This window comes from Doryrhamphus excisus, linkage group LG3, assembly GCF_037039965.1.
Source record: "Doryrhamphus excisus strain RoL-2023G ecotype Guam linkage group LG3, RoL_Dexc_Guam_v1.1, whole genome shotgun sequence".
Lineage (NCBI taxonomy): Eukaryota > Metazoa > Chordata > Actinopteri > Syngnathiformes > Syngnathidae > Doryrhamphus > Doryrhamphus excisus.
The window spans coordinates 1,360,982-1,376,926 of record NC_136359.1 but is presented as its reverse complement, the minus strand read 5'-3'; the positions used below and the strand labels follow the sequence as shown (position 1 = coordinate 1,376,926).

General features: G+C 44.6%; 1 protein-coding gene across 6 annotated transcripts; it reads right to left on the bottom strand.

Moving 5' to 3' along the window:
• Positions 1–1,144: 1,144 nt before the first annotated feature.
• prkg2 (protein kinase cGMP-dependent 2) lies at positions 1,145–14,844 on the bottom strand. 6 transcript variants are annotated; one of them, XM_078789413.1, is made up of 20 exons: positions 14,720–14,741; positions 14,427–14,573; positions 13,845–14,292; positions 12,119–12,285; positions 11,702–11,815; positions 11,520–11,625; positions 9,688–9,751; positions 9,237–9,314; positions 8,630–8,724; positions 8,280–8,348; positions 6,614–6,712; positions 6,404–6,557; positions 6,200–6,336; positions 4,289–4,378; positions 4,078–4,219; positions 3,842–4,005; positions 3,656–3,778; positions 3,501–3,563; positions 3,340–3,406; positions 1,145–3,272 (listed from the first exon to the last, which is right to left on the bottom strand). In XM_078789413.1, the coding sequence occupies exons 3-20, from the start codon at positions 14,282–14,284 to the stop codon at positions 3,177–3,179; spliced, it is 2,268 nt and encodes a 755-aa protein (XP_078645539.1). In that variant the 5' UTR covers positions 14,285–14,292; positions 14,427–14,573; positions 14,720–14,741; the 3' UTR covers positions 1,145–3,176. The 6 variants fall into 6 exon arrangements, with proteins under 6 accessions (XP_078645539.1, XP_057927791.2, XP_057927789.2 ...); XM_058071808.2 differs by lacking the exon at positions 14,427–14,573 and having other exon boundaries at positions 14,720–14,844; XM_058071806.2 differs by lacking the exon at positions 14,427–14,573 and having other exon boundaries at positions 13,845–14,341; positions 14,720–14,830.
• Between the last annotated feature and the right edge of the window lie 1,101 nt (positions 14,845–15,945).

The window sequence follows — 15,945 nt, the reverse complement described above, 5'->3', positions numbered from 1 at the left end:
CAAAGACTCAAATAAAAGTACGCTAAATCTGACGTGTTGAGTCGTAGTTTGTGTATTTTGTAAGTCATCGTTTATTACGTGGAACTTTTTAACAAATACTGTAAATACCAGATAAAACTATAATACACTGTTTACATTTTCTACACAGTAGAGCGTCATTTTCAGTTCCCGTCAAAAGTTTGAAGACATTTTTTCATTGTAGCGAATGGTCAAGTGTCTCCAAACTTTTGACCGGTACTGTAAAACATTGTAACATGGAGCATCGTAACACGAAACGGCGTAACACAAAATATCGTAATGCAAAACTGACCCACAAGGTCAGAAGTTGACACGGAATCCAAAACTTTGTAACGCAAAATATCAACACAAACATTCGAGCTAAAAGGCTGAAACGCCGTAACACAAAATGCCGTAACACAAAAGGCCGTAACACAAAATGCCGTAACACAAAACACCGTAACACAAAATGCCGTAACACAAAATGCCGTAACATGAAACATCGGAACAAAAAAATTTCATATCCTGAAAACAGAAGCTGAAACACCATAACACAGAACGTCGTAACACGAAACATTGTAACACAAATTTTGTCACATGAAATGTTGTAACACAAATGTCATAACATGAAACACAAAATATCATAACATAAAACATCAGAACTAAAATATCGAAACCCAAAAACAGAACTTTAAACATTGTAACATGAAATGTCGTAACAAAACATGAAACATCAGAACAAAAATGTCATAACCTGAAAACAGAAGCTGAAACACCGTAACACAGAGCGTGTTATGACGTGTTACAAAACACTAACACAATAAGTTGCCAAATGAAATGTTGTAACACAAATGTCGTAACATGAAACATGTAACACAAAAAGTTGTCACATGAAATGTTGTAACACAAATGTCATAACATGAAACACAAAACAGAACATGAAACGCAAAATATCATAGCAGAAAACATCAGAACTAAAATGTCGGAACCCAAAAACAGAACTTCAAACATTGTAACACGAAATGTCGTAACATAACATGAAACATCGGAATGAAAATGTCATAACTTGAAAACAGAAGCTGAAACGCCGTAACAGAAGAGCGTCGTAACATGAAACGTTGTAACACAAATGTCGTAACATGAAACACAAAACGGAACACAAAAATGTCACAACATAAAACATCAGAACTAAAATGTCGGAACCCAAAAACAGAACTTCAAACATCGTAACACGAAATGTTACAACAAACACGTCATGTTACAACAAACGCCATGTCGTAACATAACATGAAACATCGGAATGAAAATGTCATAACCTGAAAACAGAAGCTGAAGCACCGTAACACGGAGCGTCATAACACAAAACATTGTAACACAATAAGTTGCCAAATGAAATGTTGTAACACAAATGTCGTAACATGAAACAAACATGTTGGGACACAAAACGGAACACGAAACGCAAAATATCATAACATAAAAAATCAGAACTAAAATGTCAGAACCCAAAAACAGAACTTCAAACATTGCAACACAAAATGTCGGAACATGAAATGTTGTAACATAAATGTAACATGAAACACAAAACGGAACATGAAACACAAAACGGAACATGAAACGCAAAATATCATAACATCAGAACTAAAATGTTGGAACCCAAAAACAAAACTTCAAACATTGCAACATTGAAATGTCGTAATGTTTCAGGAAATGGTGTCACACAAAACATAACGTAATGTGAAACCCCAAAAACACAAAATGCCATAACATGAAACACAAAACAGAACACCATACACACAAACACGGAACAATACAACATAAAACATCAGAACTAAAATGTGGGAACCCAAAAACAGAACTTCAAACATTGTAACACGAAATGTCGTAACATAACATGAAACATCGGAATGAAAATGTCATAACCTGAAAACGGAAGTTGAAACAGAAGAGTGTCGTAACACGAAACATTGTAACACAAAAAGTTGCCACATGAAACGTTGTAACACAAATGTCGTAACATGAAACACAAAACGGAACACAAAAATGTCACAACATAAAACATCAGAACTAAAATGTCGGAACCCAAAAACAGAACTTCAAACATTGTAACACGAAATATTACAACAAACACGTCATGTTACGACAAACGCCATGTCGTAACATAACATGAAATGTCGTAACATGAAACGCAAAACAGAACACGAAACGCCATAACACAAAAATATCACAACATGAAACAATCAGAACTAAAATGTCGGAACCCAAAAACAGAACTTCAAACATTGTAACACGAAATGTTACAACAAACACGTCATGTTACGACAAGCGCCATGTCGTAACATAACATGAAACATCGGAATGAAAATGTCATAACCTGAAAACGGAAGTTGAAACAGAAGAGTGTCGTAACACGAAACATTGTAACACAAAAAGTTGCCACATGAAACGTTGTAACACAAATGTCGTAACATGAAACACAAAACGGAACACAAAAATGTCACAACATAAAACATCAGAACTAAAATGTCGGAACCCAAAAACAGAACTTCAAACATACAAACACGTCATGTTACGACAAACGCCATGTCGTAACATAACATGAAACATCGGAATGAAAATGTCATAACCTGAAAACATAAGCTGAAACACCGTAACACAGAGCGTCACAACATTGTAACACAATAAGTTGCCAAATGAAATGTTGTAACACAAATGTCGTAACATGAATCAAACATGTTGGAACACGAAAGGAACACAAAAAATAACGCAACATAACGTGAAACATCGGAACAAAAATGTCATAACGTGAAAACGGAAGCTGTGAAACACCGTAACACAAGAGTGCCGTAACATGAAACATTGTAACACAAAAAGCTGTCACATGAAATGTCGTAACAAAAACGTGAAAAACAAAAATCCTCACTCGAAACGTCGGAACAAAAATGTCATAATGTGAAAACGGAAGCTGAAACACCGTAACACAAGAGCGTCGTAACACGAAACATTGTAACACACAAAGCTGTCACATGAAATGTCGTAACAAAAACGTGAAAAACAAAAATCCTCACTCGAAACATCGGAACGAAAAGGTGAAAAGGCAGTCAAATGAAACATGGCCGACGGGGACGCGTGAACATTAGTTCCATGTTTGGGATGTAACACAAGAACAGAAGAAAAATGTCTCAGAAGTCCAAGTCCCAGCCGGAGAGCTCGTCAGGAGGACAGTCTTCATCGGCAGGATAAACGTCAAAGTGGCTGTAATCCGTCGGACCGCTCACCTAAACACAACACAGGAGAGCATTCCATATGGACTTTTTTCCGAAGTCATCTTCGGTTTTTGCTTACGTTTCTCTTGAGCGGCGACGGCAGCGTCCTGGCCTTAAGCCCCGCCCAGTTGAAGCCGTTGAACCACCTGTAGACACGTTGGATTCATTGGCATGCGTGTCTTTGAAGGTATGAACCACATTCCAGTGGAGAACATCTCACTCCAGTGGAGAACATCTCACCTGTGCTTCTTGATGTCACTGAGTCCACTTTTCAGGTTGCCCAGTCGCTCGGACGGATTTCTCCTGTGGAAAACCATCAAGGAAAGTTCTGTAGGATCCTTCCGGTTTCCAAAAACTCTAGACTAGCTCGGATCTTCTAGAACGTTCTAACTTACCTGCACAGCTTGCGTATGAGGTCATCCGGCCTCTTGGTTATCTTCTTGGGAAAGTCCATCTTCTCAATCCCCTTCAGGATGAAGGTGTACGTCATCATCTGGTCACTTCCTGTGAAGGGGGGGCTGCGGGCAGGAAGTGGCGGTTAACATGTTTTGTGTCCAGGAACCCTCGAGGAGCACACACACCTGCCAGTGAGGAGCTCATAGACCAGAATTCCCAGCGACCAGAAATCCACGCTGAAGTTGTGGCCCTTGTTGAGGATGACCTCCGGGGCTACGTACTCTGGAGTCCCGCAGAAGGTCCAGGTCTTCTGGCCGCTCCGGATCTTCTTTGCAAAGCCAAAGTCCACCTGGGATTGAGAAGAAAGCAGTGAAAACTCCAAAGTCCTGGAGGTGGTGTCTCCTTCTGGGGGTCCGCTCACCAGCTTGACATAGCCCTCAGAGTCCAACATGAGGTTCTCAGGCTTCAGGTCTCGGTAGAGGATCCCTTTGCGATGCAGGTAGTCAAAGGCTTCAGTGACGCAGCCCACACAGAACTTGGCTGTGGGCTCGTCGAAACTCCCCCTGAGGACCACAGAAGTCCTGTTAGAGGATGGTCCACTTGATCTCCATGGGCCGCTAAATCAGGCCCACCTGTCTCTGAGCAGACTCCAAACTTCTCCTCCCAGACACGCCTCCAGGAGCATGTACACGTACTTGTTATCTCGGAATGTCCTGTACAGTCTGGGATGGAGGAACCGCACAAGGAGGACATTCTGGTAAGATTGGAACGTTGCAGCACTGATGGAGGATGTCATGCTTAGCGGTTTTTATATGATCATATTCAAAACGCCGTAACACGAAACACCGTAACAAAACGCCATAACACGAAACACCGTAACAAAACGCCATAACATGAAACACGGTAACACAGAACGTCATAACACGAAACATGGTAACACAGAATGTCATAACACGAAACATGGTAACACAAAACGCCATAAAGAAAACACGGTAATACAGAACGCCATAACATGAAACATGGTAACACAAACGTCATATTACAAAACATGGTAACACAAAACGCCATAACAAGAAACACGGTAACACAAAATGCCATAACACGAAACACGGTAACACAAAACGCCATAACATGAAACATGGTAACACAAAACGCCATAACACGAAATGTCATAACACAAAACACGGTAACACAAAACACCATTACACAAAACACGGCAACACAAAACGCCATAACACAAAACACGGTAACACAAAACGCCATAAAGAAAACATGGTAACACAAAACGCCATAACACGAAACATGGTACCACAAACGTCGTAAAGCAAAACACGGTAACACAAAACGCCATAAAGAAAACACGGTAACACAGAAAGCCATAACACGAAACATGGTACCACAAAACGCCATAACACGAAACATGGTAACACAAAACACCATAACATGAAACACGGTAACACAAAACGCCATAACATGAAACACGGTAACACAAAACGCCATAACATGAAGCATGGTAACACAAAACACCATAACATGAAACACGGTAACACAAAACGCCATAACACGAAACATGGTAACACAAAACGCCATAACATGAAGCATGGTAACACAAAACACCATAACATGAAACACGGTAACACAAAACGCCATAACACGAAACATGGTAACACAAAACACCATAACATGAAACACGGTAACACAAAACACCATAACATGAAACACGGTAACACAAAACGCCATAACACGAAACATGGTAACACAAAACACCATAACATGAAACACGGTAACACAAAACGCCATAACATGAAACACGGTAACACAAAACGCCATAACACGAAACATGGTAACACAAAACGCCATAACATGAAACACGGTAACACAAAACACCATAACATGAAACACGGTAACACAAAACGCCATAACACGAAACATGGTAACACAAAACACCATAACATGAAGCATGGTAACACAAAACGCCATAACACGAAACATGGTAACACAAAACACCATAACATGAAACACGGTAACACAAAACACCATAACATGAAACACGGTAACACAAAACACCATAACATGAAACACGATAACACAAAACGCCATAACACGAAACATGGTAACACAAAACACCATAACATGAAACACGGTAACACAAAACGCCATAACACGAAACATGGTAACACAAAACGCCAAACGTCTAGCATTGTGGACTTGGATATCATATGAAAGATATGGAAGATATCATCAGGTTTAGCATGAAGTACATTTCCTTCCAATGCTTGGCCTAACGCCATTTACCCGTGGGTGGGCACGGCATCGAGTCCAGACGCTCAGGGGTTTTGGAACTCTACCATCATGGGTCTGGATATTCCATCAAGCTTCAAGGGTATCGTCTGCTAATGTTTCCGTACAGGTTCTTAGCTTCCCTGATAAGCCCAGACATCATGACCACCCAACGGATCTGCCATCATCTACCAGTCTTGGTCGCCACCTGCTGAGCTTACGGCGTAGCTACGTTTTCCAAAAGAGCAGGAAGTAGGACTGACTTGACGACAAACGGCGATCGCGCCTCGGCCAGGATCCTCCTCTCGGAGTGGATGTGCTCTTCCTGTCTGTTGTCCACCACATGCTTCTTCTTGATGACCTTCAGCGCAAAGGACACGTCCTTGCCCTTCACCCTCACCTGCAGGTCACGTGACAGGAAGTGATGGTGTTTTGTCGTGTGATGTTTTCGTTGTTTTTGTGTTTACCAGTTCCACTCGGCCAAATCCTCCCACGCCGAGCGTGGCGACCACCTCCAAGTGGTCAAAGGGTCTGGATGGCGTGAAAGCGGCCACCATGTTCTTCAGTTGGAGGACGTCTGGAGGCAAAGGCTGGCTTTGGTGGCGAGACAAGGATCTCCTGCTGGGAGATGAGGACACAGGTTTGTGTTCTCCAAGGGGTTCCCAATGTGGCCTCACCTGGCGTGTCTCTTCTTGTCGTCACGATCCAGCGTGGCCACGTAGCCTTGAAGGTAACTCTGGAGCTCGTTGAACGTTCCCACCGTCTGATCAAACGTCCTGTAAAGAATAGAAATACAACACATCGTTTTCAATTTCACGTTTCACTTTTTTTTTCACATTTTTTTAACACAAAATGTCATAACACAAAGCTTCAAACCTTGGAACTAAATGCTGTAACACCAATTGTTATAACACAAAATGTCACCATAATACACAAAACGCCATAACACGAAACATGGTCACACAAAACGCCGTAACACAAAACATGGTCACACAAAACGCCGTAACACAAAACGCCATAAAAAAACATGGTAACACAAAACACCGTAACACGAAACGCCGTAACACGAAACATGGTAACACAAAACGCCGTAACACGAAACATGGTAACACAAAACGCCGTAACACGAAACATGGTAACACAAAATGCCGTAACACGAAACATGGTAACACAAAACGCCATAACACAAAACATGGTAACACAAACCGCAGTTACACATAACATGGTAACACAAAACGCCATATAGAAAAACATGGTAACACAAAACGCCATATAGAAAAACATGGTAACACAAAACGCCATATAGAAAAACATGGTAACACAAAACGCCATATAGAAAAACATGGTAACACAAAACGCCATATAGAAAAACATGGTAACACAAAACGCCATAACACAAAACATGGTAACACAAAACGCCGTTACACAAAACATGGTACCACAAAACGCTGTAACACGAAACATGGTAACACCAAACGCCATAACAAAAAACACAGTAACACAAAACGCCATAACAAAAAACACGGTAACACAAAACGCCATAACACAAAATATGGTAACACAAAACGCCAAAACATGGTAACACAAAACGTCATAACACAAAACACGGAAACAAAAACGCCATAACACGAAACATGGTAACACAAAATGCCATAACACGAAACATGGTAACACAAAATGCCAAAACATGGAAACACAAACGTCATAACACAAAACACGGAAACAAAAAACACCATAACACGAAACATGGTAACACAAAATGCCATAACACGAAACATGGTAACACAAAATGCCAAAACATGGAAACACAAAACGTCATAACACAAAACATGGTAACAAAAAACGCCATAACACGAAACATGGTAACACAAAATGCCATAACACGTAACATGGTAACACAAATCGCCAAAACATGGTAACACAAAATGCCAAAACATGGAAACACAAACGTCATAACACAAAACACGGAAACAAAAAACGCCATAACACGAAACATGGTAACACAAAATGCCATAACACGAAACATGGTAACACAAAATGCCAAAACATGGAAACACAAAACGTCATAACACAAAACATGGTAACAAAAAACGCCATAACACGAAACATGGTAACACAAAATGCCATAACACGAAACATGGTAACACAAAATGCCAAAACATGGAAACACAAAACGTCATAACACAAAACATGGTAACAAAAAACGCCATAACACGAAACATGGTAACACAAAATGCCATAACACGTAACATGGTAACACAAATCGCCAAAACATGGTAACACAAAACGCCATAAAAACCCAAGCCTAGTAGCATAGACGTTTTGTACGCCAAAGGTACTCACTCTCTGTCCACGACCAGACACTCCACACCGTCGTCGTCGGCAACGATGTTAGCAGACCTGACGTCATCGCTGAAGGAGACACAAAACAAACGTAGTAGCTAATTAATCCTGGAATTAGGATTAAGAGTACGGTCAGGGACTAGGGTTAGGGGTACGGTCAGGGACTAGGGTTAGGGGTACGATCAGGGACTAGGGTTAGGGGTACGGTCAGGGACTAGGGTTAGGGGTACAATCAGGGACTAGGGTTAGGGGTACGGTCAGGGACTAGGGTTAGGGGTACGATCAGGGACTACAGTTAGGGGTACGGTCAGGGACTAGAGTTAGGGGTACGGTCAGGGAACTTGGAGTACCTGATGAGAGCTTTCTCTCCAAAGTAGTCGCCCTTGTGCAGTGTGTTGATGACCTGGGGGGTCTTGTGGGTGTCGGTGGTCTGGGTCACCTTCACCTGTGTGAATACACTTTTAGTGCAAATACCCCTGATTGATGAAGTAACTGATCAACATCCAAGATGGCGTCAGTTGTTGTGAAACTCAAATATGACATCACCGCGGTAACAAGCAGCATGTGTTTTGCCCCCCCCCAACCTTGAGTGACCCCAACTTCCTGTGTTTTTGCCTCTTTGTGGTGATCAATGATGAGGTTGGGGGCGGGCACGGTGCGGTCATTTCCTGTATTGGTCTCTCGTGTAGCACTTTCGAAAGCCCCCTGACAACAACCCCCACAGGACCCCCAGCCCCCCAAAGCCCCAGCCCCCATGGCGGTGTCAGGTTATAGCAGGCAGCTGGTAAGCTACACACCAACTTTTACAACATATTGTGCTATAAAAATGTCAACGACTGGCCACTCCATTAAGTACACCTGCAGTCCATCTGGAGACGGTGAAGTAGTACACAGTACACACAACTCTCAGGTGATACAGTAGTATTGTAGTTATTGATATACACAGTACATAAGTACCTTTCCCTGGGCGATGATGTAGAAGGTGCTGCCCTCCTCTCCTTCCCTGATGACGTATTCACCTTTGTTGTAGTATTCCTACAATACAGGAAGAGCAGGAAGAGGGGGGGTTAAACCCCAGTTTAACCCTTCATAAAGGGTGTAGGCTAAAGTTAAAGTGAAGGTTAATGTGAGGAGCAACCATCTCCATGTCCTCTAAATCTGGACGAGGCGGAGCTTGTTTACACTCCAGCCGTCGTCCATCTGAACGACAAAGCCGACGCCCAGCTCGGACAAATGTTTGCTCTTTCTGGACACAAACTGAGAATACTCTCCTGACATTCCCAGATGTCCCCTAAGGGATCGTTAGCGTCCTTCCTGTCACACCATGGCGGCAGAGTCGCTTGGAATCGTCCGTTTTTGCCACTCGACACCCCCCTCAATGATGACAGGTACAAATAAAGAAACTCACCACTTCCAGACAGTCAACTATTTTGCCAAGCTTGTCGTCGGGCAGATTAGCCAGCAGTGACACGCTGATGCAAAAGACAAAAGAAGACATAAATAAATTATTATTATTATTATTCAAGTGGAGGAGAGTCTTTGGAGCTAAATCATATGTGCCATCCATCCTTCATTCATCCATCCACCCATCCACCCATCCACCCATCCATCCATCCATCCATCCATCATCCGTCCATCCATCATTCATCCATCCACCCATCCATCCTTCCATCATTCATCCATCCACCCATCCATCCATCCATCATCCATCCATCCATCCATCATTCAGCCATCCATCCATCCATCCATCATCCATCCACCCATCATCCATCCATCATTCCTCCATCCACCCACCCATCATTCATCCATCCATCCATCCATCATCCATCATCCATCCACCCATCATCCATCCATCATTCCTCCATCCACCCATCCATCATTCATCCATCTCTCCATCCATCCACCCATCATCCATTCATCCATTCATCCATTCATCCATTCATCCATTCATCCATTCATCCATTCATCCATTCATCCATTCATCCATTCATCCATTCATCCATCCATCATTCATCCATCCATCCATCCATGCATCATTCATCCCTCCATAAATCCATCCATCATTCATCCATCCACCCATCATTCATCCATCCATCCATCCATCATTCATCCATCCATCATTCATCCATCCATCCACCCACCCATCATTCATCCATCCATCCATCCATCCATCCACCCACCCATCATTCATCCATCCATCCATCATTCATCCATCCATCCATCCACCCATCCATCCATGAATACACCCATCATCCATCCACCCACCCACCCATCATTCATCCATCCATCCATCATTCATCCATCCATCCATCCATCCATCCACCCATCCATCATTCATCCATCAATCCATCCATCATTCATCCATCCACCTATCCATCATTCATCCATCCACCCATCACTTATCCATCCATCCATCATCCACCCATCACTCATCCATCCATCCATCTATCATTCATCCATCCACTCATCATCCATCCATCCACCCATCATTCATCCATCCATCCATCCATCATTCATCCATCCATCCATCCATCCATCCATCCATCCATCCATCCATCATTCATCCATCCATCCATCCATCCATCCATCCATCATTCATTCATCCATCCATCCATCATTCATTCATCCATCCATCCATCATTCATCCATCCATCCACCCATCATTCATCCATCCATCCACCCATCATTCATCCATCCATCCACCCATCCATCCATCCATCCATCATTCATCCATCCATCATTCATCCATCCATCCATCATTCATCCATCCATCCATCCATCATTCATCCATCCATCCATCATTCATCCATCCATCCACCCATCATCTATCCATCCACCCATCATCCATCCACCCATCATCCATCCATCCATCCATCATTCATCCATCCATCCATCCATCATCCATCCATCCATCCATCATTCATTCATTCATCCATCCATCCATCCACCCATCATCCATCCATCCATCCAACCAACTAACATCCTTAATATTGGTCACTTTAAATAGTTTGGATAATCAAGTAAGGTTTCAAGTGTTCTCCAAAGTGTTCTCCAATGATCAGGAACCTTCCACCCTTGGCCTGGTGGCTGAGCCCCTCAGCCAGGCCCCAGGAAGGTGACCCATAATGAAACTATGTGTTTATGAGAGATGAATTCAAAGCAAGATGGCGTCTGTGTTCCAAGTGAAAGGTCTTTAGCCACAGTTGTAGACTAGCACGCAGATGCGGAGCCAACACTGACCTTCGCAGGAAGTTGCGGTACTGTTCGTGCCGTGTCTCGGCCGTCCGCCTCATGATGTTCTGGAACACCTCGCGGTCCAACACCCATGTCCGCACTTTGTTCACGGCTGCGTTGGGGGTTCGGGACAAGGCTAGGTTAGGATGGAAAAAAAAAAAGATGGCGTACGCGTCGGCCGTGTTTACCTCGCACTGAGGCCGTGCGGGTGCAGTTGTAGAGGATGGCTAACTCTCCAAACGCCGTCCACACGCCGATCGACGACAGCAGCTTCTCGTGCTGAAACACGTCCAACTTTCCATCTGAGCACACCATTGATTACCGCGTTATGCACACGCACTCGAACGCAGCACACACTCATGCGTCACGTTAAAGTTGTGTAAGCGGATTCCGAGTATTTCAACGAAAAAGCATCATCCGACCGATGGTGGCGCTCATTGGGTCATTATTACATAATCATGTCCCCTTTAAGTACACAACACTTCCTACGCTAACCTGCTAACGTAGCCGGACATGGTTGTCATGGTAACAAAGACGACAGGAAGTCAAAGGAGGAAATAATGACTGTGATTAAAATAAATAAAAGTGGGCGTTAGCGGCAGTACCTGCCAGGACAAACAAATGGTGGCCCGGTTCCCCCTGCTGGACCACGTAGTCCCCCTGCTGGTAGGTGCGCTGGTACATGCAGTCCACCATGTCTCGGAGCTGCTGCACCTCCAGGCGCTTCAGGTACTGGTTCTTGTTCAGGGCCTCCACCAGCTGCTTCTTCACGCTAACGAAAACACACATGTGTTAGCCACCCAGGCCCTTCAAGACTAGTACTAGATTCTGATCCCGGTTCTCTCTACTCATTCCCGAAGGTAAGGTTCCACGACTAGTTTTTCCTTTGTTAATGTTGGTCGTCGCCATGACGCCCACGTCTTCGTGACTCAGCACGGTGTGAAAAATATTTTGGCTCCTGTGGAAAGATGAGTCGTCGCAGCCTCTTCCGCTACTTCCGCTACTTCCGCTACTCCCGCTAAGGATTTTCTTTAAAAAGCATCATCATAACGTCTGCCTACAAGGTTGGAGACAGGACTTGACACCTGTCGGGAACTAGGACTCAGGGATGAAGGCTCTGCTAAAGCCAGGGAGAAGGACTTTGTCAAGGACAAGGTCTTTGTCGAAGTCATGTATCAGGAACAAGGACTTTGGGGAAGTCACTTGTCGGGAAGAGGGACTTCGGGGACAGTCACATGTCATGGGCAAGGACTTTGGTTCATGGTTAGGGGTACAGTCAGGGACTAGAGTTAGGGGTACGGTCAGGGACTAGGGTTAGGGGTACAGTCAGGGACTAGGGTTAGGGGTACGGTCAGGGACTAGGGTTAGGGGTACAGTCAGGGACTAGAGTTAGGGGTACGGTCAGGGACTAGGGTTAGGGGTACGGTCAGGGACTAGGGTTAGGGGTATGGTCAGGGACTAAGGTTAGGGGTACGGTCAGGGAATAGGTTTAGGGGTACGGTCAGGGAATAGGTTTAGGGGTACGGTCAGGGACTAGGGTTAGGGGTACGGTCAGGGACTAGTGTTAGGGGTACGGTCAGGGACTAGGGTTAGGGGTACGGTCAGGGACTAGGTTTAGGGGTACGGTCAGGGACTAGGTTTAGGGGTACGGTCAGGGACTAGGTTTAGGGGTACGGTCAGGGACTAGTGTTATGGGTACGGTCAGGGACTAGGGTTAGGGGTACGGTCAGGGACTAGGTTTAGGGGTACAGTCAGGGACTAGGTTTAGGGGTACAGTCAGGGACTAGTGTTATGGGTACGGTCAGGGACTAGGGTTAGGGGTACGGTCAGGGACTAGGTTTAGGGGTACAGTCAGGGACTAGGTTTAGGGGTACAGTCAGGGACTAGGGTTATGGGTACGGTCAGGGACTAGGGGTACAATCAGGGACTAGGGTTAGGGGTACGGTCAGGGACTAGGGTTAGGAGTTAGGCTAGTGTAATTCTGTTAACCCTTTATTGGGACCCTTAACCAGACTGAATCCTTTGCAGGTCCGGGCCTGATCCAGTCTGCCTTGCCGCAAAATCCCCGGGTAAATTGGTCTCGTATAACTAGAAGTGGGTTCGGGTTACGTTTAGGGTTCAGGTTATGTAAGTGACTTGGAGTACCTGATGAGAGCTCAGTCAGGAACAAGGACTTTGGTAAAGTCGGCTATGAAGAGCAAGGACTTTGGTGAGGCCACCAGGCAGGTATAAGGATTTTGAGGAAGTCAGGGAAAGGATTTAAGGAAAGTCACCAATGAGGATCAAGGACTTCAGGATAGCCACATAAGGAACGAGGTTGGCGTATCTCACCTGGACTCTTTGGGTACCCGGGCCTTCTCAAAGGAGAATGCGGGCAGGTCGCTGGAGTCGTAGGTTCTGGATGAGGGTTCGGCCGACACTCCGGCTTTGGCCCCCTTCCTCCTGTTGGGGGTCCCCTTGATGCGCATCCCGAGGCAGGGGCTGCCCTTACCGCCAGGACCGTCCACATTTTGGTTCTTCTCCACTCGCTTGTTCTGCAGCTCCTCTCTGAGGCGGTTCAGACCCTGTTCCTGCACCGCCAGCTGCTCCCGGAGACCTTTGAGAAGCTGCTCTTTGACATCCAGCTCCTCATCCCTCCTGCGGACCTCCCGGTCCAGCTCTTCCACGCGGGACCACAGGAGATCCAGAGATGGGTTCTTGAAGGCACGGGTGCGCTCTTTGGAGCCGGGGCCGCCTTGGTAGCGCTTTTCCTTCATGGATCTGTTCCCCATCGTCCCGCCTGGCGATGGGAGACATGACATCAACACGAGCGGGAACCCTGGGATCTTCTCCATGAATAATTCACAGGACAGGAAGTATCAGGTTACGCCATCAATCAGTGCGAGCAGCTTCAAAATAAAAGTACCAACTTACACAAACGCACAAACACACACACACTCGGAGCGTGTCAGTGGCGTGCACGGAATGTCCGAGAACAATCCCGCTGTTGTTCCCACTCCGGATGCCAGCTTGGACTGGAGCTTACTCCTGGCAAGTGGCGCTTTTATTTTGACAGGTCAGCTGATCAATAAATATAACACAATGACGTCACGTTTAAAATGTCACTAATACATTTTTTTGTTAAAAAAAAAAAACTAACAAGATTTAATGACATGCAGACCGGAAACGCATGCTTCTCCCTCACGTGACCAGAACCTTCTACCTACCTGCAGCACGAGCCAGCCAGCAGGACGCCTGATGAAAGCACGAGCAGTCACGAGTCGCAGGTTCGAGCGCCGGCAAGGAAACGGTGCATCCGTGTCCATCCACTGCACCTCTCATCCCCTCTCCTCGCCGCACTGCTGCCCCCCCCCCCCAACCCACCCACCGTGACGAGGCTGCGCGCGCACACGGGAGAGTCCGCATGCAAAACAATTCATACCGAAGTAAAGATAGACAAAACCTCACCTTCTTATATATTCAAATACACAACGCTTCATAGTACATAACACAGTACTATATGTGTAGTACATCGTCATACTAACTCCAATAATCATACTGCACACTTATAGTACTAAATAGTAGTACTTCAGCGCTGTGCATGTACTACCTAGTACATTGTATTACTTACACGATGTGGTCTGTGTGTACTACATAGTCCTTACTGAGTACTACAAAGTGCTTACTGTGAGTATTACAAGGTGCATAGTCTATGCTACTTTGAAGTACATATTACAAAATGTAAACATTAAAAAGTTGCACGCTCCACCTGGTGCCTACTTTGTACTACAAAGTGTGTTGAAGTGTACTATGAAGTGTACTACGACTCTAGTAAAAAACATTTAGTTTGGGTATTATTCATCAATGATGACAAAGATGGCGTGCTGCCAAGGACTCACATGTAGGTCAGTGGACCCCTAACTAACTTGCAAAGGGGGCTTCTGACAGGTCACATGATCAATAAAAACACCAATATAATATCACACAAGCGGATTAATAATCATAATAAAGTGGTTAATTTCCTTAGAAATGTAGAAATATCACAGCTATGATCCTTAGAGGGCCTTTCTGTCCGCCATTGATGCTTTTTGCAGGAAGGTCCTGCGTCAAAAAAAAGGCACAATTCTTGGAACCCAATCGAAGCAGTCACGTGATTTGCCTGGAAAACAAATGTCAATGCTGTGCTAACTTTTTTCTAAATTGACATCAGCTGCATTTGACCTCTTGAATGTCGTTTAAATGTTACTTCCTGGATTTTTAAAGATCACAGCAACAAAAAAAAAACTAAAGCCATTGACTTTTAATACAGCGCCTGAAAACAAATCTAGTCGCCAGTCATCTGCAATGCCTTCATTTGACCAAAAGGTGGCGCCAAATACGCGTCAATTGTAAGCGACACTACAGAAACAGCCGACTATTTATCATAACGCCTTTTTACTCAATAATCACACAG